This window comes from Panthera pardus, unplaced genomic scaffold (genome assembly GCF_024362965.1).
Source record: "Panthera pardus isolate Hobbes unplaced genomic scaffold, ASM2436296v1 HiC_scaffold_6, whole genome shotgun sequence".
NCBI classification, from domain to species: domain Eukaryota; kingdom Metazoa; phylum Chordata; class Mammalia; order Carnivora; family Felidae; genus Panthera; species Panthera pardus.
Window position 1 is genome coordinate 103,504,773 of NW_026526991.1, and position 25,875 is coordinate 103,530,647.

At 45.3% G+C, this 25,875-nt stretch overlaps 2 protein-coding genes across 8 annotated transcripts in view; one reads left to right on the forward strand and one right to left on the reverse strand.

Moving 5' to 3' along the window:
- Positions 1-6,013: 6,013 nt before the first annotated feature.
- Positions 6,014-15,773, reverse strand: FKBP4 (FKBP prolyl isomerase 4). Its single transcript, XM_019464855.2, is given in 11 exon segments — positions 6,014-6,828; positions 8,675-8,914; positions 9,706-9,891; positions 10,155-10,238; positions 10,330-10,420; positions 11,088-11,244; positions 11,783-11,903; positions 12,739-12,761; positions 12,764-12,880; positions 13,358-13,502; positions 15,527-15,773. Coding segments are annotated over 11 exon segments (1,377 nt in total). The 5' UTR covers positions 15,632-15,773; the 3' UTR covers positions 6,014-6,720.
- Positions 15,754-25,875, forward strand: part of LOC109276224 (maestro heat-like repeat-containing protein family member 1) — a 115,945-nt gene continuing 105,823 nt past the window's right edge. For 6 of the 7 annotated variants that reach the window (XM_053895043.1, XM_053895036.1, XM_053895040.1 and 3 more), the window contains exon 1: positions 23,290-23,466. Coding sequence is in view for 5 of the 7 variants with exons in the window: in XM_053895036.1 (XP_053751011.1) it covers positions 23,427-23,466 (40 nt within the window). In the remaining 2 variants the exon portion in view is untranslated. Of the gene's footprint in view, positions 15,830-23,289; positions 23,467-25,875 lie in introns of those variants that run through there. The other variant, XM_053895037.1, reaches the window with a different exon arrangement.

Genomic DNA, 25,875 nt, shown 5'->3' on the forward strand with positions numbered 1-25,875 from the left:
AGCCTCCAATTGCGGCCTTTCTCGCTTAACCTGAAAGAGGAGGTGGGTCTTCCTAGCCCTCTGAACTTGGGGGCGGGCTTATCTGATGTGAGTGACAGGGGCATGGGCCACTCCTAGCCTGGGTAGACCAATCTTAATGGGGGGGGGGGGCGATCTGTTCCCCAGGCAACAGGCTGTTCGGGGTTAGACCTAATAACCTTGACCTCTTCCTTTGTTGCCCTAGCATTGAAGTCTCCAGGCCATTAGACTAAACCAGGGAATCATAATAATCGTAATAATTGACAACTGTATGGTTTCCAACAGTGTTTTTTTTTTGAAACAACTATAAGTTACCTGTTAGGAGCCCTGCAAACAATGTAGTGAATTGAACCAGCATTTAAAAAAAAACAATAGAATAGAAAATACCAAGTGACTCTAGAGTAGTAAGTATTCTTTTTGTGAAACCTTTGTTTCAATTGTAAATATTTATATATGTATATTTTATATACTGGCTTACCACGTGAAAATGACTTTTTAAATGGTGTGTGTATGCTTTTGTGGTCCTTAGTTAGAAAGGTCCTTAGTTACACTTGCTGTAAAGCACATTTCATGTATATTGTTTCACGTAATGAGCACAACAACCCTGAGAGCTTGTATTATTATTCAGTATTTTTGGATGAGAAAAACAGGTTCAGCAAGATTAAGTAAGTCTTTCTTTGGGGTGCCTCATCAATCAGGGCATCAGAAGTATTATTTGCAAAATTCTGTAGTTGTTCAATACACTTTAAAGTTCAGATCTGCAGCTCTAGGCCAATTATGCACTGGTTTTTCAGGAGCCAACGTTGTAAAAATAATATCTACCTCACCTGGGGATGTTGGACCAGGGGCTGGTCCCGCTTTCTATATCTGAGCATGATGGGAGAAGGCACTGAAAAGCAGGACATTTTTGTCTGGGAGTGTGAGAGGGGGATGACACATTTTGTCCCAGAGGTCCCAATGGATCTGACAGCCAGGTAAGATGAAAACAAGGAAGAGCAAACAAAACGGTAAACAGGAGGCAGTCTAGACAAACGCTGGGGACTGCAGATACATTCATGTTTCTGTTTTTGGTGATACATATACTGTGGGGTTGGCCGGGTCTATTCAAAGGTACTGTGTCACACAGGTGTACCTAATGCTTTCAATATATTATCTAATTACGGAGGGGCTGCATGCAACCTCCGGCTACCATATCTCTATCCTTCTCCCATTGTAGCTGAAACCTTAAGCTTCATTGTTGGTTTTAAGGGGTAGGAAAATAAAAAGCCAATTTAAAAATGTTTACCTCTCAATGTAAAGTTAAAATGTTTTGAGTTCTGTTTCTTCTCACTGTTATTTCTTCATTGTTTTCTCTTCTTCCAGCCTTTTGAATGAAATTGTAAAATAAATAAATAAATTCATAAATAACCCAGGACAAAATAGATGAGGATCACCCTGCTTCTGCCACCAAGTGCCCTGGCCTGACCCAGTTCTCTGAAATTATACCCTGACCCAGCACTTTGCAGTGCCTCAGTTTTATCTTCTCCATTACTTGAGTTTCTTGTTCTTGACCTTTCTGTGCCAAGGGGCGCCTGCTAATGTTTGTCCTGTAGGTCATGTCATTATGGTGTTATGTTACATGGCAACTTGGATACCATGCCTTTTAGCTTTTGTCAAGAGAACCAAATGAATTTAGAAAGGGAGGAAAGATAAGTCTTCAGGAAATATGACATGGACCAAGTCCCTCTCCCCACTGTGTGTCAATTACTGTAACTGCCTTGTGTTATAGTCACAGTAAGTGGAACACAGGGGTTGCACAGCCATGTGGACAGAGCCCTGGTTCCACAAGGAGCACCCATGTTCTTGACCCTTTCTAGGGGGATGGTTGGTGGGTCTCCACCGGCACCATCTAGAGCTCACCTTTTTAAAGTCAAGCACTCTTCCAGTATCAGTTTTGGCTTACTCCCCAGAACTGCCTAACCAGGCCATCTTCCTGGTTAGATGACATGGTACAATTGTGTGGGTAGTGGCATAGTCTTTACCAACCAGCCAAATGGTAGCTTCAGTAGAAACCTGCTATGGGAGTGGGGAGTGGTGGGGAGGTGTTAGGTGGGAAGGATTTCTAGGGAGATTCTTTGTCCACTTCTTCCTCCAGGAGTAGACCCCAGTAGAGGAGTCCAAGTTCTGTCTGCTTAGGAAGGCCAGGTAAGAAATAGGACCTTTAAAACTTTCTACACAGCTTTCTATACGTGAGGTCCAGAGTCACTCACCATCCTGGGGCGGGGCAGGGCCTAGGGCTTCCTAATGGGCTCAGTTTGAGACTTCCTTATTCTCCTTCATGATCTACAGTGCACCTTAGCATACTAAAGGTTCTGAGAAGTCCTTAAAGACAGAAACCTGTTTCTCAGACTGACTTGACCCAGAAATTAGGTAGAATTAACAGTGTGGGCAGCCCTGCTCTGAGTGAAATGCTGTTATTTGCTGCTCTCCTTTTGAGTCCCACCCCCTCCCTCACAAGTTTGGCCCGTTAGAAGGGACCACCCACTCTGGGAAGCTTTGATCCTAGAGCCTGTCTGCGTTGTTGTCTGGTTTTTGTTTTGTTTTGTTTTTTGATGTTTTAAGTAATCTCAACACCCAACAGGGGGCTCACAGTCACAACCCTGAGATCAAGAGTCACATGCTTTACCAACTGAACCAGCCAGGCACCCCAGGGTTGTTGCCTGTTAAAAGACTCTTCTGGCCATTCACTTAAGGATGAAGAGTGGTCCTTCATGGTCTCTGAAGTCAAAACATGAGGACATGGGCTTCAAACACAAAGGATGATGAAAATGTTTTAGAACTAAACAGAAGTGGCAGGTGTACAACATTGTAATTAGACTAAATACCACTGAATTGTTCACATTAAAATGGTTAACTTTATATTATGTGAGTTCCACTTCAATTAAGAAAAAAAATATATATATATACAAACAACAATTTTATGTGTGAAGCACTCCTAACAGGGGCACAGGAGACTGGTGATCCTGGAGCCCACATGTCTTGGGGGAGGGGGATGGGGTATGGCCAGTCCTGTCTTCTAGCCAAAGAAGTCTGGAAGGTCATGAAGGCATTATTAATATTATTATTATGTTTATTTATTTTTGAGAGAGGGACAGAGCATGAGCAGGGGAGGGGCAGAGAGGGAGACACAGAATCCAGAGCAGGCTCCAGGCTCTGAGCTGTCAACACAGAGCCTGATGTGGGGCTCAAACTCATGAACTGTGAGATCATGACCTGAGCCAAAGTTGGACACTTAACCGACTGAGCCACCCAGTAGCCACCCGCCCCTACTATTATTATTTTTAATGTTTGTTTATTTTGAAAGAGAGGGACAGCAAGCAGGGGAGAGGCAGAGAGAGAGAGGGAGAGAGAGAATCCTAAGCAGGCTCCATGATGTCAGTGTAGACCACGACTCTGCTGTGGGGGCTCTATCCCACAAACTGTGAGATCATGACCTGACCAGAAAACAAGAGTTGGAGACTTAACTTACTGAGCCACCCAGGTGCCCTGGCATTGTTTTTTTTCTTGATCGTCTCTCCTCAAAACCACTTTGTGAATCTTTCATTCTTACTTTGCCTCCCAAATTGGTGTCTTTAGTGTTGTGTCATTACACGCTAAACAAGGTTTTATTATGAGCCTTAGATTTTATAGTTGAGGATAGTGGGTACATCCAAGTTATCTGAGGTTGGCAAGCAGCTGGGGAACTACAGCCATAAAGTCAGCAATAATGATTTCCAGAAAGAGGACAAGTTCTCTTACGTAGATCTTTCCTTTGGCTTTATTCAGCACTGCCCTTAGCCTCTTTCATTTCAGCTTAATGGTTACAAGGCTCTGAGATGATCTGCGCTTGGAAAGGGAATGGAAGAAACATGGAAGACAGGAATAAGATGTGAGATTCCACTCTTGTAAGTGAAATGACATGCATAATTTCCCCCTTCTACTCTTCAGGTGGTGTGGCCAGTGTAGAGTGGAGTCCAGTGCTCTGATGCTGGTGTAAGGTTGGCAAGGTTGTGCTGGGCCCCACAGTGGCTGTGGACTAAAGTTTCTAACCTTCAGACTAAATGGGATAGGAAAAGATTTTAAGCAGTTGGAGAGGTAGAATTTGGATGCAGTGTAGAGTCAAGTGCACCTGGGGCAAGAGAGGATGCAGGACAGGAGGAACCTTTTGCAGGACAGGAGAGTGGGCTGGAGGTGCATGGTGACGTTGGAGAAGGGCTGCTGGAATGGAGATGGGAAATACTCAGGAGATAAACTGTATAGAACTTGACATTAGGATCAGCAATAGGACAAGATGGACCCTTACATTTTCCAGAGACTGCAAATCTGCAGGAACAGCTAGCAGTGCTGGTCACTACTGGTTTTCCTTTATTCAAGCACATTGTCTCCGTATGGGAAGGTTTTAAAGGTTGGTGAGGGTCAACGGACTAGGTTATGAACTTTGAACGTGGGTCAGAGCAGAGTGTAAGTACGTGCTGGGTCTGTTTTTAATCCTGAAGACTTCTGGCCACTTAAACATCTTCACAACACAGTTTTAATGTTACATAAAAGACTTGTCCAGTTCCATAGAAGTGCAATTGTTTGAAATTCCCGGAATCCCACAGAACCATCCAGGGGTATTAGGAACCTCAGGAGTGCATTTCATCCACTCCTCTATTTTTGCAGATAAGGAAATCTCAACTTGCCCAAGGTCACGTAAACCTCATATTTAAGAGTTTGGGTTTGTTCAAGAGAGCTCCTATTCCAGGCAGACCCTATTTAACTTGAGCCTTGGTTTCCTCTTATGTAAAATGGGGCATTAACTCCTTTGCCAAGGATTAAGGTTAATTCACATGAGGGGCACTTGGGTGGCTCAGTCAAGTGTCTGACTGCAGCTCAGGTCGTGATCTCCTGGTTTATGGGTTTAAACCCCACATGGGGCTTTCTGTCAGTGCAGAGCCCACTTCAGATCCTGTATTCCCCCCCACCCCCTCCCCTGTTCATGCAAGCACATGTGCACTTGCTCTCAAAAACATTAAAAGAAAAAAAGGTTAATTCACACGAGGTTCCTGGTTTAATGCTAGGCTTATGTTCTAGGTGCTTAGTGAGTTAGCTACTGTTGTTGGCTATAGGGGCATGACAGATCTTGAAATGTCAAAAAGACCCAGAGGCACAGGACTGTGTGAACTCAGCAAGAGCACTCAGGAGACTAAAACAAATATTAGTTCTGGCTCTGGCACCAATCATGATGTAGGACTTGGGTGAAATCTTCACACAGAAATGAATCTTCCATAGAAAAGCATGGAGAAATTTCTTCTGGGAGGAACTATATAGGCATGTAGGTAGGCAGACTACCTCCACCACTGTACAGGCCAGCATACATTAGAGAGAAGAGGGTAAGGCTATAGACAGAGGCTCTAGCCTACAAGCAAGATCATCTGGAGAAGACAGATTTGTGCCCCCTGGCTTCTCTGAGGGCCCCATAATGCTATAGGAGCCAAAGGTCAACACATAGTTAGAAGCATAAGCATAAGCTTTTTTCTATTAAGGTCAAAGAGGAAGCTGGAAAGCGGGCCTGAGCGCATGTTCCCTGGCTTTACTGTTCTTCACCTTAATTGTGTAAAAGGTGTCTAACTGGAGGGATGGGTAACAGGAGTTTTACCTTGATGAGAAACCAAGAAAGCTGTGCTTTCTGCTAATCACTTAGGCAGAAGTAGACAAATCTAACCAAAACACACACAACTGGTCCCAGTATTTTACATGTTTATATTTTCCTAAGTGTTAGGGAACAAAAGCAGAGCTATGAAAACCCACCAGGCTGTGGGGTTGGGGGGTGGAGTGGGGAGTGGGGTGGCGGTGGTGGCAGTGGTCTGGGCAGCACCCAGGAGGCCCCGTATGCGGGCACCACTCCATGCTCAAAGAATGCTCCTCCATCGTTGTTGCACTTGCACAGCCACCATGCCCACCCTCTGAGGCCAAACAGAAAAAGGTTGCCTGACACTCAGGTTTCGTTTCCACTTTATTGCTCAAGCATAGAACTTGAGGCAAGCCTGGACCTTCAGCAACGTGCAGAGAAAAGGCTGAGGGGGTTGGGAACACAACCTGGTTGAGAAGGGAAACAGATCCAAAGGGAAATATTGGGGGGGGGGGGGGGGCGGCAGAGGCGGTCATCAGGACACCAGAAGACATCTCAGCCATACCATCTGGGGCAAGGACGGGAACAGAGAGCAGTAGCGGGCACAGCAGTGGTTTTCCCCATGCCCCTAGCACCCACATGGAGGCCACATGTTTGGGAACGGACCGGGAGGAGGGAAGGACAAGGAAAATGGCTGCCCAGGAGTCTCCCTCTCCACCCTGGTTTCACATCAGACCCCACAAGTATCCCTACCACTCACTCCCTTCTACCATTTGAAAAATGGACATAGCAAACAGAAGCAGCAAAATAAATTAACGTTCTGATGAGTGTGCGTGTGGATGGACATTCGTTCACATGTAATGGGGGAAGGGGGAAGGGAAGAGGGGGTGACATCACCTAAACCGATCCCCCAGCCTACTCCTTTCCCCCTTCCCCCAAAGCCACCATCTAACCAGATAGAAAAATAAAGGTCTAATTCACTCAAAATTCTTCAGTTTTTACAAAACTAACAGGGTGGAGGAGGGGAGGGAGCAGGGGAGGCAGGCAGCCGCAGGAGTAGGGCTGGGTAGAGGCTATGCTTCCGTCTCCACCTGAGGCTGGCTCCCTGCCACATCATTCTTCTGGTCATCCTTCATCTCCATGTCAGCATGATGGTTTCCTGCAGCTACTGCTGCCTTGGCCTGCGGAAAGGAAGACAGGAAGGGGATGAGTTCCAGTTCTCATCTGGCCCAATCCCTCTGATGAGAAAGGGGACTTTTCATGTCCCCACTCCCACTTGATTGCACTGATCTGGGGACACAGCTATATTCACCTACCACCATGCTGACACTGTGTTGGGTCTGTACCACAAATACTCATCCCAAGTTGAAAAAAAAAAAAAAAAAATACATGCTAGCTTCCAACAGAATTACCCCAACACAGCCAACTCCCTTTTCAGGTATGTCCTAAAGGCACACACACATGAAATTGTAAATTTACAAAATCGTTCACTATGGTGCTACTTAGAACTGTACTCATCCAACATGGCAGTTACTACCACATTGGCTACTGAGTGCTTCAAATACAGCTAGTTCAAATGGATGGGTTTTAAGTATAACAGAACAGTGGATATTTAAGAGATTTACTTAGTCTGGAAAAGAAAAAAAAAAAGAAAAAAACCCAAACAAATGCAATTAAAAAAATTTACCCACTGCTATATTTTTTCTGTTCACTTATTTGTTTATTTTTAATTTTTTTTTTTTTAATTTATTTTTGAGACAGAGAGAGACAGAGCATGAGCAGGGGAGGGGCAGAGAGAGAGGGAGACACAGAATGGGAAGCAGGCTCCAGGTTCTGTCAGCACAGAGCCCGACGCGGGGCTCGAACTCACAGACTGTGAGATTGTGACCTGAGCTGAAATCGGATGCTTAACCGACTGAGCCACCCAGGCGCCCCTCTGTTCACTTTTTTAACACGGCCACCAGAAAACTTAAAATTGCTGTGTAGACTGCGTTATATTCCCATCAGACAGAGCTAGTTTAGAACACTGGAAGACTAATCAGACTGGGTAAGAGGATATAGGTTATGTGTCCGATGCTACACCATGTTAAGTGCAGCGAAGAATGTGAAAGCTATTTTTTCTGTTGATACAAAACAATCTTCTATGTATGATCTGAAGACAGCATAATGTAGAAAAGAGGTGGAACATGTGGCCTTTTATTTCGGGAAAAAGGAGAAAACGGTCTACTTGTGCATGTACGAATGATCTAAGCACTGGTAATATCAATTGCTTCTGGGGGTGGCAGTCTTTTTACTACATGTTGTTTTGTGCTATTTAAAGTTTTTTTGTTTTTTTTTTTTAAGTTTATTCATTTTGAGAGACAGAGAGAATCCCAAGCAGGCTTGGCAATGCCTGTGCAGAGTCTGAAGTGCGGCTCGATCTCACAACTGTGAAATCATGACCTGAGCTGAAATCAAGAGTCAGATGTTTAACCAGCCAACCAGGTGCCTCTGCGCTGTTTAAATAAAACTACATAACTGTATTATCTATTTAAACATAGGGCTTTTAAAACCTAGGTTTAGCAGGTGCCTGGGTGGTTCAGTTGGTTGATTTCGGCTCGGGTCTTGATCCCAGGGTCATGCACTGAGTGTGGAACCTGCTTAAGATTCTCTCTCTTTTTCTCTGCTCTCCGCCCCCCCCCCCCCCCCCCCCCCCGCCATGTTCTCTCTTTCAGACAGACAGATGGATAGACAGACAGATAAAACCTAGGCTTTAAAAAGGTACAGGTTGGGAAGCACACACAGAGTAACCAACTCCCCACCTCTGGGGCTTGTGAGTGGGTTTTTAGCCCTGATCACTGAGGAAGTGTGGCCCCCACAACAGGGTTCTGTGCTGAAGGAACATACATGTTCTTCCTCCAGAGACAAGGGTAGCTTCTGGTTTCCAGGAGTGACCCATACAACCAGAGGCATGAACAGCCACGGCACTTGGGTTAGGCCTAGCCTCCTCTTCTGTCTATCCCAACTGTTCCCTGTCCCAATCCTTACCTTGCTCTCCTCCTCAGCTAGCCTCTCAAACATGTTGGCATAGAGCTTCTTCTCCCGAGCGAGCTGCTTGCGGATCCGCTGCTGGCAGATAGCCAGCTGGGCCTTGGCGGCTTTGTTGCTGGGGTAGAGCTGCAGGACCTTCTGGAAGTCAGCCCGTGCCAAGTCAAAGTCATTCACCGCCAGGTGGGCCTCTCCCCGGCGGAAAAGGCCCTTCTCGTTGTTGCTGTCCAGTTCCAGGGCCTAAGGAAGCAACAGTGAGACGTCAGTCCCTGCAACCTGTGGCCAAGACTGGGTTCCAAAGGTAGTCCTCACTCCGCAGGATGAGGCAGAATGGAAATGGCTGGCTCCACCCCAGAAAGGAGTTTTGGGGCACTAAATGAACAAACCAAGGTTTAAGAAAGAATCCCAGTTAGTCCAAGAAGCAAAGGGAAAACAGAGCTTTAGGTGAAAGAGAAAGACCCATGACAACATTTTCGTTTTCTCTAGAATAAAGCAGGTATAGAAGAGGGACATGGGGCACCTGGGTGGCTCAGTCAGTTGGGCGGCCGACTTCAGCTCAGGTCATGATCTCGCGGTCCGTGAGTTCGAGCCCCGCGTCAGGCTCTGTGCTGACAGCTCAGAGCCTGTTTCGGATTCTGTGTCTCCCTCTCTCTGACCCTCCCCCATTCATGCTTTGTCTCTCTCTGTCTCAAAAATAAACGTTAAAAAAAAAAAAAAAAAAAAAAAAAAAAAAAAAAAAGAAGAGGGACAGACTAGGAACCAGGGCCGAGAAAATGCCATAGCGGTTTTTCCCATCCAGTGTTACCTTCTACCTGTGTCAGCTGCCTCCTACCACTAAAGCCAAGGTGCTTGCTTCTCCTACCACTAAAGCCAAGAGCCCTTGCCTCTGGGCCCTTCATCTCTGAGCTTCCACTAGCCCACCTACTATCCTCCCCTATCCTAGTCACTGAGACCAAGTTTCAGACCTGCTGGCAGCTCACCCAGCCAAATCCGTGAACATTGCTCCCATGCCTTCTCTAAAAGGGCCTCACCTTGTTACAGCTTTCGATAGCAGCTGAGAAGGCCTGTAGTTTCAGATGACACATGGCCAAGTTGAGGTGGGAGGCCAGGCGAAGGGCCTGTGCCTTCTGTGCGTCCTCATTAGAGAAACTCGACTCGTATTCTAGCCAGGATACAATCTTCTTGTACTGCAGTACAGCTTGCTTGTACTTGCCTTCCTAGAGAGGGAGGGAGGCTTAGGCAATAGACACAGGTTCAGGGGCACCAGGCTGTCAGACTCTGTAGACATCAGTGATGTATGGGCATGAGAAGTCCTGCCTCCCCTCCTCCTCCAGCAAGAGCAGCTAGCTTAGATCTACTAGGTGAAGACTATAGGCATTCCCGCCGCCGCCATCCTCTCCCTGGCAGAAAAGGACTTCAGGCATCAGGAGAAAGGATGGGCCCAGAGGGGCCTTCCCCCAGGCCCCAGATGCTGGCTCACCTTGAAGTACACCGTGCCCCGCTCTTTCACTATGGTGCTCTGTTCCAGCTTCTCCTCGGAGTTCATCTCCCAAGACTCCTTGGCCTAATCCCAAGACAGAAACAAAGCTGTGAACTACCTCAAGGCCACCTACCGGGACAGATTCCGGGACAGAGAAGACCTCGAGCAAGCTCACCTTCTCGAAACTCTTGAGGTGTACTTCGTATTTCAGCTCAGCATTTGGTGGGATTTGGAATTTTTCCTTCCCAACACTGCCAAAAGCATAGCTGGGGGGAAGGAGGGGGGCAAAAAAAATCTAGGTCACCGCTGCCATGCTTAACCCGCTCCCTACTGAAAAGGCTTCCTGTCTGTTTCCTGCAAAGTAACTTCCCATCCCTTGAGACTTGGTTCAAATGTTTCCTGTTTGGCAAAATCTTCCCTGACCTCTTCACACAATTAGCTGGTCTCTTAGCATCTTCCACATCCTCCTCACGCACACTACACACTGGGATGATTACTCAATTACTAATTGCTAAAGCTCACTGAGCAACGAGTCACTAGAAGGCAGGAATAAGGTCTTTGAATACCTGGGAATTTTCAGCATTATACCTGGCACATAATAGGCATGTTATTAAAACATTTAATAAATATCACAATGATGGAGTACATTAATGGAAAATAAAAATTTTTACATTGGTAAAGGAGGGAATCTTGAGCAGCCTTGACTGAAAAGGTTAGCCTTTGATTTGAGATGTGGACAACTGTGACCGTGCTCCTAAATATGGAGATCACTTTTGCTGTGCACAGAGTTGCAGGGCCCTCTATTGAAGCTGTGGGAGTAGTGAACACACACAGAGGAAAAGATACAAGTGTCCAGTTACACAACTAACTGTGGACATGTGGATCTTGGACTTTTGATCACCCCATCTGTTATACAAAGCACCCACTCCTCACCTGGGCTTGAGGTACACAATGGAACGTTCTCCTTTTTCCATGCGCTGAATGGCTTTCTCCAGCCCACAAGGCAGGTCCAGGCTCTCCCCCTCACCAACCTCAAAGCGGAGCTCCCGCCGGTCGAACATCTGGTCCTTATAGTACCCTTCCAGTGTAACTGGCATGAAAAAGAGGCAATGTGTCAGGGATGTGAGCAGGCAGGGGATTGAGGAAGGATGCCACCGGCTTCCCTCTATCACCTCATCACTTCCTGCCCCCAAGATGTCTTTGTCGTGTTCTCAGAGCTGGAGGGACATTAAGAGGAAATGGTCCAATCCCTCGTCTCTCAGACAAGAAATTAGGATCAGAAAAGGAAGTGACATGGGGTGCGTGGATGGCCCAGTTGGTTGAGCGTCCGACTTAGGCTCAGGTTATTATCTCACAGCTTGTGGGTTCGAGCCCCACTGTCAGGCTCTGTGCTGATAGCTCAGAGCCTGGAGCCTGCTCTGGATTCAGTGTCTGTCTCCTCTGTTTCTCTCTGCCCCTCCCCCACTCACGATCTTCTGTCTCTTCCTCAAAAATAAACATTGAAAAAAATAAATAAATAAAATTAAATTAAAAAAAAAAAAAAAAGAAAAAAGGAAGTGACTTGCCCAGAACCACCCAGGGCCTAAGTACCAGAATCAGAACGGAAATCCCAGACTATACTGTCTCACCCTCCACGATAGCGCCCTCATTGGGCCTGGCATAGCCTTCACCCCGAGTCCGTATTCTCCGGATGATTCCGCCATCTTCTTCTTCCGTCAGGTCCTCTCCCTTGAACTCAAAGAGCTCTACCTGTGGGACAACACATAAGGCAACACGACTCCTTTGGGCACTAACTCCATCAGCAGTGAGATGCAACTTCTCCCTCACTCAGAACAGTCCTTAGTAACTGCCAGACCAGGAGTGGACAAAATGGCACTTAGCAAAAGTTCTAAGTCCCGGGGGCTCTAGTCTCAACTCTGGTAGGGGTGGGCCAGTCCCACGGCTTTTGTTGACCTCAGAAGATCCATCCATTTACTACCTGGCTCCACACAGGAAGGACACGTTCCAGCCTATTCTAATCCAGCTACTTGAGAAGGCCAATCTGGTAGGCATTGGAAATGACCCAACATCTTTCAGTAGTCTTCTGAACATTCTCCAAGTATCCAGTAATGAGGGCTAAGCCATCCTCGGAACGAATGAAGTTCCACCTCTCAGTGAAAGCTTTCCTCATCCCCTTGACCCACGGGGCGCATCCCTCCCCTCCTCTGATCCTAAAGCACTGGTATTCCATACTGTCATTTAGAATGTATAGACCTCCTGACCTCTTCCAGTCAAAATTATAACCAATCTCTGGGTGCTGCTCCTGACATAAAACATGCCTCAACCCTCACCCTGCTTCAGGTCCGAAGAAGGGTTTGTGGCCACCTCTCTCCACCCGAGACCTCCATCAGCTGCTGCTCTCTGGCAGCAGCATGCTATGTGTACAGCAGAGTGAGCTGCCCTCTCCCTGTCTCTTCCTCCTCTAAGGCCAGGCCCTTAGCCTTGGCTACATTGTCTCCAAGCAGCAGGAAGGGCTGGAGGGCAGCCAGGACCCAGGCGAGATAAGGCTGGTTCTTCGCCTTGCTCTCTGCTCCTGGACACTCACCTCAAACACAAGTGTGGCATTGGGGGGATTTTTGGAGGGCTGCCTGCTGAACCGTAGGCATATTCGGGTTTGCACGTGATGTGGCACACTTCTCCCACCTTCATGGTTGCTACAGCAATGTCCCAAGCCTTAATGACCTCCCCTGTAGGTATAGAAAGCAAACAGGTCCTCTTTGGCAGGGATCCGACTCTGGGCTCAAACACTGGCTCCAAAAGACTTTTATTATACCACGCCCAAGGGGAGGCTAGACACTCTTTAGAAAAGTAGAAAACTTAGTTGCAATAAGTGCTGTCAGGTCTCAGACCTCTTAAAAAGAGAAAAGTAAAGGAAAAACAAAACAAAAAAACCCCCACTCAACTCTGGAACAAAGGAGTTTAAGGAATAAGGCAGTCCATCCCTGAATAGGAACTGAGGTGTTCAGAGATGATCAGGGAAGGTGAGATAGAGATCAGAGATCGATAGTTACAGAAGAATAGAAGAAAAAAAAAAGAGTAACAGAAGAAAAATTAACAGAGTGTAACAAACCATTCCTCCTTAAACTTCTGAGAGTATAGTTTCTGTTTGTGACAGCTTATACCCTCCACAGAGCCTACACTACCAACCCACTAACCATGCCTACCTTTGCCCAGGTCAAAGGAGAATTTGTCCTTGCGGTCCAGACTGGAGTCAAACTTAGTGCCATCTAACAGCCAGCCAGTGTAGTGGACAAAGACTCGGTCCCCAATCATGGGCAACTCTGTGCCCATGCCCTCTCGCTTGATGACCTGGGAGGAAGGGGGAGAAGGTGAGTACCCAGGCATGGGGGCAGAAAGAGGCACCCACGCTACCTGCATACTTCTGATGGAAACCCAGAAGGAATCGTCTGCTTCCTTGTAAGCCAAGGGACTAAGCCTCAAATGATTCTAATATGGAGTTTGGGTAGAAGTCAACTGACCTCTCACCCCCTCCCCCCATTTTACTTGAGGTGGAACATAAAACTTGGTTTGAAAACTAGAGCCAAAAGACCTGAGGTTCAAGTTTTTGCTGTATGATCTTGTACAAGTCCAACTCTCTAGACCTTATTTGTAAACTAGCAATAATAATCTCTATCAGGGTTGGAGAATTACATTGGTAAAAAGTTAAAAGATGATCAGCAGCAGCAGCAAAGAAATGCCAGTGGTCGTCAGATCAAGATCTGGTTTGCAGATAAGACAAGGATGAGAATATGAATAATGAACAGGATAGCAGCAGTCCTAAAATACCAGGTCACTGATAAGCACAGGGGCTCTCACTCGGGCCCTTAAACTGACTTGGGACACCACCATTCCTGACTGGTAGGCTAATTAAGTCTTTTATTTCTGGGCTAAGGGCATTTCTCAGGAACTTGAGTTCTGCTCCTCTTCTTTAACACTTAAAAGAGGTGACAAGGAGACTCCATGGATCACCTGGATAGGTATACCTTCTAAGGAAAAGGACAAATGACTTGAGGAATAGAAAGGCAAAGGGGAAGGACTGGAGGAAAAAAAGGGGAAATGGCCCTTCTGGGATGAATAACCTTGTAGAAATCACCAGAATGCTGGAAAGAAGGGGAAGCCACATGCCCACTGGGAGAACAGCTTAAGATTCGAACATGTGGGGCAAAACCAGGAGCGTTTCTGGACCAGATAAGGGCTCGCCAAGATCTCTAGCTTTGCTCAGGTCTGTCTGTCTGTCTGTCTGTCTGTCTCTCTCTCTCTCTCACACACACACACACACACACACACACACACGTGGAACTGAGCAGTGGGAGGCCAGGACGAAAAGAAACACTGGTTGAGGAGGAGGTATGAAATCCAGGCTGATTTCACCATCCTGTACTCTGCAAAACCTGTTCTGAATCTGAAGCACCATCAGTCGTTCAGACCCAGGTCAAGATGCCCTTCCCCGAATGCCAGATCCCTCCCTTTCCCTCCTCCGAGGCTCCCAGCAAAGCATCTCCTCCCGGCCCCACACCCCCATGCCCCAAATCAAGACGGCAGAGGGCGAGGTGGGAGGGGAACTACAGGTCCCGGCATGCACTGCTCCCTGATTTTCCCGGGGCCGGGGGGGGGGAGGGGGGCAGCATGGCCGAGCGGGTGACCTAGCTGAGTCCCAGGCTTTAGGAAGAGGGTAACCAAGGGGACGGAGGGCACCAGAACCTCTTTCACGGCGAGGCCCCGGACGCCAAGTGGTACAAAGACCTCTGGGCCAGGAAATAACTCTGGTGACCCGCTTCAGGTCCTAGCTAATGTTTAACTGCCCGGGGGGTGGGGTGGGCGAGCTCTCGCAGCACCGCCAGCGAAGGCGGCCAGGGACTTCCCGCTGCGGCGGGCGGCCTGGCCGGGGACGCAGGGTCGCGGAGAGCTGAGGTGAGGGAAAGGAGCCGGAGCGGGCCCGGGTGCATGTCGCCCGGGGCCCCCTAGCTGCAGCTCGCGTGCAGCGTTGCGGCCCCGCCCCTCCCTCCGCGCTGCACCGCGCACGCCGGAGTTGGCGCTGCAGTCCCGGGCCCGGGCGCCGCAGGGCTGGGGGGCCGGGGCCTCACCCGCATCGCGGGCCCCCCCTAGGGGGCCGGAGAACGGCCGTGGGGAGGCCCGCGCACATCGGCCACCCCCTGCGAGCGTGCGGCGGCCCTCCCAGCCCGAACAACGCAGCTAGATCCAGGAAGGCGATGCAACCGGCCGCCGGCCCGGCTCAACGACCCGCCCGGACGCTGCAGAGGCGGCCCGGGGCTCCCAGGCTCGGCGGGAAGGGCGGCTGCGATGGGCGTCTGCCGTGCCCCCCATCCCCCTACCTTCAGCACGCCTTCGTCTTGCTTGGGGCTAATGTCTACCCCCTCGAGGGGCAGCGGCGCCGACTGCGCCCCGCTCTCGGCCGCCTTCATCTCCTCGGCGGTCATCGCCACTCGGTGCGCCGTTTACTCCGGGAGCACTGGGCGCGAGCCAAGCCCTCTCGTACGGGCCTGTCTGCACGGGCGTGCGGGCGGGAAGGCGCTAGCGCGGCGGCCACCCAGTTGCAAACCGGTCGAAGGCTCGAGCACCTCTGGCTACCGGCGCGCTCGCAGCCCGCGGCGGATCGGGCGCGGGAGCAGGAGTAGGTGGGTAATGAGCGGCCGCGGGGAGCGATTGGTCCCACCCCGCCGCGGAGGGAGGGGCTGGGAGGAGCTGGGGCGGGAGCGACGGACGGAGGGGGAGGAGGTGGAGAACTTTCTAGAGACGGCGGCGTCTAAGCCTGTTCGGGCTGTAGTACTAAGGGTGCTTATATTAATTTTTTTTTTTTTTTCCGTGTGGGGGGGTCATTCCTTCTCCTAGCTGCTTGGCTCTCCCCTGCCCCCACTCCTGAAACTCTAGGACTCTGGGGGTTTCTCCCGCTCACTACTCCTGCTCCCCTCCGGCCCAGCGCCCTTCCCCGGCCCTCCCCCGTCCGTTTCCCGGTCTAACCGGATTCTTCCAGATCCTTCTCCATCCCCCTACATCACTCCAATACCGAGCCTGCCAGCCGCCCCAGATCCGCCCTATACATTGCATCTTGCAGCGTGGTTTGCTTAGAGCCTTGTAGCCGGATGTGAGTGGCAGCGCGTCCGTCTCCCCGGGACCCGAGACGCGCATTTTTATAAAAGCCGGTCGTAAGCGCGGACAGCATGATCTCTCCATCTTTACTCGGTGTATATACTTAACGAATTGGGGAGAAAGTGAGTGAAAAGATGTAACCCCACTGCACAGAATTGGGGAAAGCAGCCTTGATTGCCCCAGAGCCGGCAACACGTGCCGCCTTCAGCTCTTTAAAATGCTACAAGCAGCAGATCTGCAAGAAATGACCCGCTGAGCTGAGGGCTCTTTAAATGGGGCACATATTAAAGGGACCTAACCCGGCAATAATAAAACGACCGTTTAGGTTAATATTTAAAAATAAGAATGGTTTCAAGTCACGAAAAAAGTCATTCCATCTTATCAAAGGCCCGTGGGAAGGAATCTTTTCTTAATACTTGGTTCCGAAGTATTTAGCGACTGCCTGTGGAGTACCGAGCATTTGTGTGGCAAGTCAGAGCTAAATAGCCTTTGACAAAAAGATACATCTAGGGAGAGTCGGTTTTGCTCAGTACTCAACCGTTTAACATAGTGCCTGGTGAGCAGTTATTGGCTGCATAAATTTGTATTCCAATAATAATTATTTATTTATTTTTTGGAGTCCTTGCTATGTGCCTGGTCCTGTGCAAACTCTCCCATTTAGGTACGCAATTTAATTTGCTTGTGCCTGGTCCTGTGCAAACTTGTTGCTTGTGCCTGGTCCTTGCTATGTGCCTGGTCCTGTGCAAACTCTCCCATTTAGGTACGCAATTTAATTTGCCCTATTATAGATGAAATTTCAATACCATAACATAATTTGATAATTCACTGTAGTCTTTTCTGATGGAACTTGAGGGGAAGGGGATACAGAAGAAATAAAACCGTCTCCTCCAGCAGTTTACAGCAAATGACTTTAATGTGTATTTATTTTAGAGGGGGTGTGTGTGGGAGAGGCAGAGAGAGAGGGAGACATAGACTCTGAAGCAGGCTCCAGGCTCTGAGCTATCAGCACAGAGTCAGATATGGGGCTTCAACTCCGGAATGGTGAGATCATGACCTGAGCCGAAGTCGGACGCTTAACGAACTGAGCCACCCAGGCACCCCTACAGCAAATGACTTTAGCCACAACTAAGACATTTCTCATTAGATGACTGGGGATACCCTCAGCGGGAGGGTATGGGGGGTTAAATTTTTTTTTCTTTTTTCCTCAGTAAAGGAGGAAATAACTGTGAATGGAGGTCCTCCAAAACTCCAGGAGACAGAGGTGGTGGGGAAGGTGCTGGCTTGCTGGGTTGGCAGTTATCTTGCTGTTGGTTTATGCACAGGGCTATCCCATCATGTGATAGTTTCTTTTGATGCTAGGTTCATTGGGTATTATCTGGAAGAACCAGTTGGGATGGAAAAGAAAAGTTCACCTTTAGAGGACTGCTTTTTGCATCTGTTTCCTAATTGGAAGCAAACAGCATAAGTCTGCGTCTTTTAGTTCTTGTCAGTACATATTGAGTGCTTAAGATGCACCTGCCATTGCCTGAACACATAATAACAGAAAGAGCATGTGCTTTGGAGTAAGCAGAGAGTTGGGTCACTGGCATACTATCTGATTTGGGGCAGGTTATAGGGATAGTAACATTGGTCAATGGAAGTAGTTGTGATGGTTAGGAAAGAGGAAACACATGGCAGGTGTCTAGCACAGTGCCTGCCTTCAAGTGGGTGGTTACTAAACAATGGTCATTATGTGATAATGTGATTATGTGATAAGTGTAATGGTAGAGACGGGGGCAGAGTGCTAAGAATACAGAGGTCTATTAGAGAGGAGAACGATGGGGTGGAAGGGAAAGGGGAAGGATAGGAGGGACAGGTTTCCAGTGAGAAAGTTCTGACCCCTTTTGAGTATAAGAGGAGCTAGGGAATGGAAAGGAGAAGGGAGAAGCAATAGGCATTGGATTTTTGAATTCCCAGACCAGAGCCTTATTGTTTCTAGATTTTTTCCCCCAGTCCTTTACATTATATTCTTCTGATTGTAAAACTTACACACACTTAATGTAGAAAGTGTGCAGATGTTTTGTTCTTTCCCTCCCCTGACTTGCCCCTTTGTCCCAGCCCATTTAAATTAGTACTCCCATTAAAGATGTTTAAGAGTGTAATTATTTTCACTGGTATTATTCACTCATTCAAAACCCTTCCAAAATTTTCCCCTTTTGTTGAAGAAGAGAACATACTTTTTTTTTTTTTTTAAATAAATCCACTTTATACTGTACATGACTCATGCTGTGGTCAGAAGCTGTGTTATTACCAAAATCAGCCTTCCTGAGTTCATCTGGTTCATCTTTGTAATGCTAGGCCCATCCTTCAGACATAAAGACCCCATTATTTAAAAAAAATTTTTTTAAGGTTTATTCATTTTTCAGAGACAGAACGTGAGCAGGGGAGGGGCAGAGAGAGAGGGAGACACAGAATCTGAAGCAGACTCCAGGCTCTGAGCTGTCAGCACAGAGCCCGACGTGGGGCTTGAATTCACGGACCATGAGATCATGACCCGAGCTGAAGTCGGATGCTAAACTGACTGAGCCACCCAGGTACCCAAATACCCCCCTTGGTTTTTAAAGTTGCTATTTTGACCTTAGACTGCCAATACTCTTAAATGTTAAAAAAAAAAAAAAAAAAAAAATATATATATATATATATATACACACACACACATATGAATCACTTAAAATTATGTGAGTTGAGTATGTGTGTGTGTTTATACATGTACACATGCACACTTTATATAACATACCAACATAACGAACCTTGGGAGTATACCACCTAGCCTAAGAATTAGAATATCACCAATATGATTTGTGCTAAAAATAGAAGAACAAACACTACTGGGTATTTACCCAAAGAATACAAAACCACTAATTCGAAGGGATATTTGCACCCCTATGTTTATTGTAGCATTATTTCCAATAGTCAAATTATGGAAGCAACCCAAGTGTCCATTGATAGATGAATGGGTAGAGATGTGGTATAGTCACACAATGGAATATTACTCAGTCATAAAAAATGAAATCTTGCCATTATCAGCAACTGGCTGGATCTAGAGAGTGTAAGGCTAAGTGAAATAAGTCAGAGAAAGACAAACGCCATATGATTTCACTCATATGTGGGATTTCAGAAAAAAAACAAAGAAGAGACTCTTACCTATAGTGAACAAACTGATGGTTACCAGAGGGGAGGTGGGTTGGGAGAATGAGTGAAATAGGTGAAGGGGATTAAGAGTACGCTGAGTACTCTTAGAGTAATGTATAGAGTTATTGAATCATTAAAAAAAATTGTTGAATCATTATATTGTACACCTGAAACTAATATAACACTGTATGTTAACTATATTGGAATTTTTAAAAAATGTAATACTAAAAATGTTAAGGACTTATATCATTTCTTGCTACTTTCGGTGTCTTTTGACTGAGGAAATACAAACTATACTACTGACCAAAACAGCTGCTCCATAGTTCATGAAGCATACATATATTTACTTATTTATTTACTGGTCCATTTTCATACACTTGAAAATTGGTAGACGTCTGTGTGAAGTTTGCACATAAGAGAGATCTGCATAGTGTAAAGCTCTTGAGCTCTGGATTGGGTTCAAATCTCGGTTTCATCATTGAACACATTGTGGGCCCTTGGGCAAGTTTTCCTGAGCTCTAAATTGGGAATCGTGATAGTCCCTACCTCATAGGGGTTTTCCTGGGAGGAGTAAATGAATTATTATGTGTGAAGTACTCAAAGCAGTGCATGGCACATGGTAATAAGTAAGTCGTAATAACCCTAGTGCCCTGTTTTATTGATTCAGGCTGTCGATTGCTGGACCATGAAATAGAAGCCCTGGAGGACCCTGGCTCTGGCCTTTAGGTTGAGAGCCACTGGGTTTGCTCTGTCATTTCCAGAGGAGTGCTCTCTCCTGATGTTAAATCATATCTGTACCTTTTGCTCTTTAACACTCAATTATGAATCTACCTAATTCTAACTCATAGTATCTTTGTGTGCTGATAATTTGTCATTCCAAAGAGACCCGGAATCCTGTGATGGTAAAGATTTGGTCCTAATATTTCCTTGGGCTCCACCATTATCTGATCTCTCTGGGGACAGGAGGACAGGATATTTAGTGGTTACCCTGCTAAGTAAAGAGTTTTTCTTCCTTTTAAAACTAAAATTTCCCACCACAGATAAATATATATTTTTTTGTTTTGATCCTAAGGTCATAAAAAGTAGCCAATCTTCATCCCCTGTATCTATGAATGCACTGAAATATGGCTTCGGCCTTGTTTTTCAGAGGGTCATATAGCCAAATACTTACTTTGGTATTATTTCTAGGTTCCCAAACTTGAGTGTGATTGAAGATCAGGTGTTTGTCGTGGTTGTCATCATGTCTAATTAACATAATTAAAACGGAGATTTTCATTTCGGAAAAATACAATCTTGCCCTCTATTGTCCTCATTTGAAAGTAAATGTATATTTAATATCATAAATGTGCACTGTAATGACCACAGGAGCAACCCAGTAGCTGTCATTACTGAAAAATTAAGAAATTATTTTTCCTTCAGTATAGTGTCAAACTTCTATAGTTGGTCTGCTTACATTAAGTAAGTTCTGGGGGAACCTGAGTGGCTTAGTCAGTTAAGCACTGACTTAGGTTCAGGTCATGATCTCGTGTTTGGCGAGTTCGAGCCCCACATCGGGCCCTGAGCTGATAGCACAGAGCCTGCTTGGGCTTCTCTCTCTGCCTCTCCCCACTCACACTCACCCTCTCCCTCTCAAAATTGAACAAACATTTAAAAAAATTAAAGTGTTTAAATTGTAATAATAATAAAAAATTTATGTGAAAGTTCAGATTTATTCTTATTTCCCAGAAGTTTGTTCTATATCGGTAATAGCTTTACCAGTTAGTCAAATATTGGCTTAATGTTTATTCTTTTAGCATTTATTCAGAATGTGTATTCAGAACATCTCTGTCTTTAACCTTTCACCTGGGTTCTCTCCACAACTAGCCACCTCCAGGGAAACTATTCTGGTATTTCCTTGGGCTCACTTCCTCAGGTTTAATTACTTCATATGATACTGGGAACCCTAACCAAGGTTGGAAATACTCACATAGATTCTGGGATAGACCAGACAAAGCCTCATACACCTTTGGGGGAGAAGGGTATCCTTTTATAAAGGGGTTCTTGGTCTGCTCCTTCATTGATCAATTATTCGACATCCCAACTGTCCTCTCTTTCCCATGGGAAGGAAAGATAGAGTTATGGAGAACATCCCTCATCCCTTCCTCAAGACTGGTGCCCACTAATGCTTGCTGCTACTACTTCCTATAAATGGCCAGTTGGTATAAAGTTATTTACTGCACACATATTGAGTTCCAAGGTCATCACTAGGGTTTGTAGGGTGCCTAGAGTCTACAACAGAAGTACCCTACCCTTAAGATGCTCACACAGAGAAGTTAGAGCAAAACCAAGGGCGAATCAGTGTGGCACTGTTTCAGAGAGCAAAATGCCCAGATCTGGTAAGGGGGAAAGTATGCTGGGAAGGCCTCAGAAAGAGCTAGAACTTAAGGAAGATCTGGAAAGATGGGTAGTATTATCTATTTACTTAAAAAATATGTAAATGTACAGCTCGATAAATTGTTACATATATATGTGTATATATATATATACATATATATGTATATATATGAACCCACATATATATGTGTATATGTATAGGTATATATATACATACATATATATGTATACACACGTGTGTGTGTATGTATACATATATATAAATGTATACACACACGTGTGTATACACACACACACACACACACACACACACACACACACATATATATATATACCTAACTACCACCCAAATCAAGATATAGAGCATTTCAGCACCCCAGCAGCCTCCCTCATGTCCCCTGCTTGGGCAATAATCATCCCTAGGAGTAGGAGTAACCACTATTCTGACCTCTATCACCATAGATTAATTCTCTCTGTGTTTGGACATCATTCAAAAGGAATCATACAGTATGTACTTTTTTGACTGGCTTCCTTCATTCTACATTGTGTGTGAAATTCATCCATTTTGTTATATGCAGGAGTAGTTCATTACCTTTTGTTGTTATATAATATTTGATCTTGTGACTGTATCACAATTTTATTACCCATTCAATTGATGATATTGGGGTTGTTTCCAGGTTTGAGCTATTATGTGCAAAGCTTTTATGAACATTCTTTTTTTTTAAACGTTTATTTATTTTTGAGAGAGAGCGAGAGGGAGGGGGAGCAGAGAGAAAGGGGGACAGAGGATCTGAAGGAGGCTCTACACTGACTGCAGAGAGCCCAATGTGGGGCTTGAACTCACAAACCGCAATATCATGACCTAAGTCAAAGTCGGACGCTTCACCGACTGAGTCACGCAGCCACCGTGTGAACATACTTATACATGACTTTTGGAGACACAAGTGCTCATTTCAGTTTGGTATATACCTAATAAACACAATTGCTGGGTCATGGGTTTTCCTTATATTTAGCTTTGGTGGATACTGCCAATTTTCCGAAGTCATGGTATCAAGTTACACTCCCACCAAGAGTGTCTGAGAGTTCTAGTTCTTGCTCATTCTTGCCAAAACATGGTATTGTCAGTCCTTTTAAATTTAGCTTATCTGGGGGAAGTAGTGCTATGTAATTTGTATTTCCTTGATAGCCAATGAAATTGAACACCTTTTCATATACTTATTGGCCATCTGTATGGGTTGTTCAAATCTTTGTGAGGTACCTGTTTGTATCTTTGGCCCATTTTAAAAGATTACATTGTCTATGTTTTTGTTATTAATTTTGGAATTTCTTTATATATTATAGGTATGATTTGCTTTGACAGATATATTGCAATATTTTGGTCTGTAGTGTGACTTTTCACTCACGTAATGATATGATATGTGTTTTTTTTTTAGTTCATTTATTTTGAGAGAGAGAAAGCATGAGTGGGGAAGGGCAGAGAGAGAGAGGAGGAGAGAGAATCCCAAGTTCCATTGCCAGCACAGAGCCCGATGTGGGGCTCGAACCCATGGACTGTGAGATCATGACCTCAGCCGAAGTCAGATGCTTAACGGATTGAGCCACTCAGGCACTCCACATAATGGTATGTTTTGATGAACATTTTAATTTTAATGAAGTTCAGTTTACTAATGTATTTTTTATGCTTGGTGATTTTCTCTAATAGACTTTAGTTTTTAGAGCAGTTTTAGGTGCAAAACAAAACTGAGCAGAAGGCGCAGAGATTTCGCCTAGAACCCTACCCTCACACCCATTATAGCCTCTCCCCATTATCAACATCCCCCCACCAGAGGAGTACATTTGTTAAAATCAATGAACCTGCATCAATACATTACCACCAGTCAAAGCCCATAGTTTACATAAGGGTTCACTCTTGGTCTTTTTTTTTTTTTTTTTTAAGTTTATTTATTTTGAGAGAGAGAGAGAAAGGGGAGAGGAGAGAGAGAAAGAGTGCATGAGCATGGGAGGGGCAGAAAGAGAGGGAGAGAATCTCAAGCTGATTTTGCACTGTTAGCAAATAGCCTGACGTGGAGCTCAAACTCACGAGATGGACTTGAGTTGAAATCAAGAGTTGGACACTTAACCGACTGAGCCATCCAGGCACCCCAGGTTCCCTCTTGGTCTAGTACATTCTATGGATTTGGACAAATTTGTAATGACATGTATGTACCATATACCATACCATATACCAATAACTGAATAAAGCTGTTACAAACACCTGTGTGCAGGTTTTTGTATGGACATAAGTTTTAGACGTCTTTGGGTAAACCATTGTATGATAAGAGTATGTCTGGTTTTGTACGAAACCGCTAAACTATATTGCAAATTGGGTGTTTTGCCTTCCCACCAGTGACAGTTAGGAACTCTCTTTCCTAATACTTCACATCCTAATCAGCATTTGGTTTTGTCAGTGTTATGGATTTTGGCCATTCTAGTAGGTGTATAGTGTTTTCTTGTCATTTTAATTTTCTTTTCCCTGTGGTGTATGATGTAGAACACCCTTTTGTATGCTTATTTGCCATCTGTGTATCTTCAGTGAGATATCTGTGAAGGTTTTGGGCCCATTTTTAAATCACATTTGTTTGGGGTGCCTGGGTGGCTCAGTCGGTTGGGCATCCAACTTCAGCTCAGGTCATGATCTCGTGGTCTGTTAGTTCGAGCCCCACATCAGGGTCTGTGCTGGCAGCTCAGAGCCTGGAGCCTGCTTCAGATTCTGTGTCTCCCTCTCTCCCTCTGCCCCTCCCCTATTCATACTCTCTTTGTCAAAAATAAATAAACATTAAAAAAAATCAGATTTGTTTGTTTTCTTATTGTTGAGTCTTAAGAATTCTTTGTATATTTTGGACAGCAGTCCACTATCAGATGTGTCTTTTGCAAATACTTCCTTCTTGTCTGTGTCTTGTCTTCCCATACTCTTGACATTGATTTTTAGAGCAGAAGTTTTTAATTGTAATGAAGTCCAGTTTATCCATTGTTTCTTTCATGGATTGTGACTTTGGTGTTGATCTAAAACCTCATTGCCATGACCAAGGTCATCTAGGTTTTTTTTCCTGTGTTACCTTCTAGGCGTTTTGTAGTTCTGCCCATAGACATTTAGATCTGTGATCCAGTTTGAGTTAATTCTGTGAAGGGGTTACGGTCTGGGTCTGGATTCTTTTTTTTGCACCGGGGTGTTCAATTGCTCCAGTGCCGTTTGCTGAAAAGACGGTCTTCGTTCCGTTGTATCTCCTTTGCTCCTTTGTGAAAAATCAGTTGACTGTATTTATGTGGATCTGTTTCTGCACACTCTGTTGTGTTCCATTGATCTGTTTGTTTTTTCCTTTGTCAATACCGTGCTGTCCTGATTACTACTGTAGCTCTATAGCTCCTTTGTCATCTGTCACATGTGACCATATATTTATATCTGTTTGTGTACTCTATTTTGTTCCATCGGTCTGTTAATCTATCCTTGTGCCAATATCTCACTATCTTAGTTGCTCTAGCTTTAAAATAAGTTTTCATATCTTGTGGTACTAGTCTTCTAGTTTTGTTCTTCTGTTTCAAGATTGCCTTGGTTTTTCTATTCTTTGATTTTTTTCATATGCATTTTATAGTCACCTTGTCAATGTCTTCAAAAAATGCTGGGATTTTGATTGAGAGTTCATTGAATTTATAAATCAAATTAGGGAGTTTTGACATCTAATACTGAGTTTTCCAACCCATGAACATGATATATTCCTCCATTTATTTGGATATTCTTTACTTTTATTTCAGTAATGTTTTGTGTTTTTATTTTCAGTATAGAGGTCTCATCTTTTATTAGATTTATTCCTAGGAATTTTTTGTTTGTTTTGGTGCTATTATAAATGCTATTTTTATTTTGATTTATTTTTAATTCTTTTAAATGTTTTTTTGTTTGTTGTTTTTTTTTACTTTTGAGAGAGAGACAGAGACAGAGACAGAGAGACAGAGTGTGAGTAGGGGAGGAGCAGAGAGAGAGAGGGAGACACAGAAT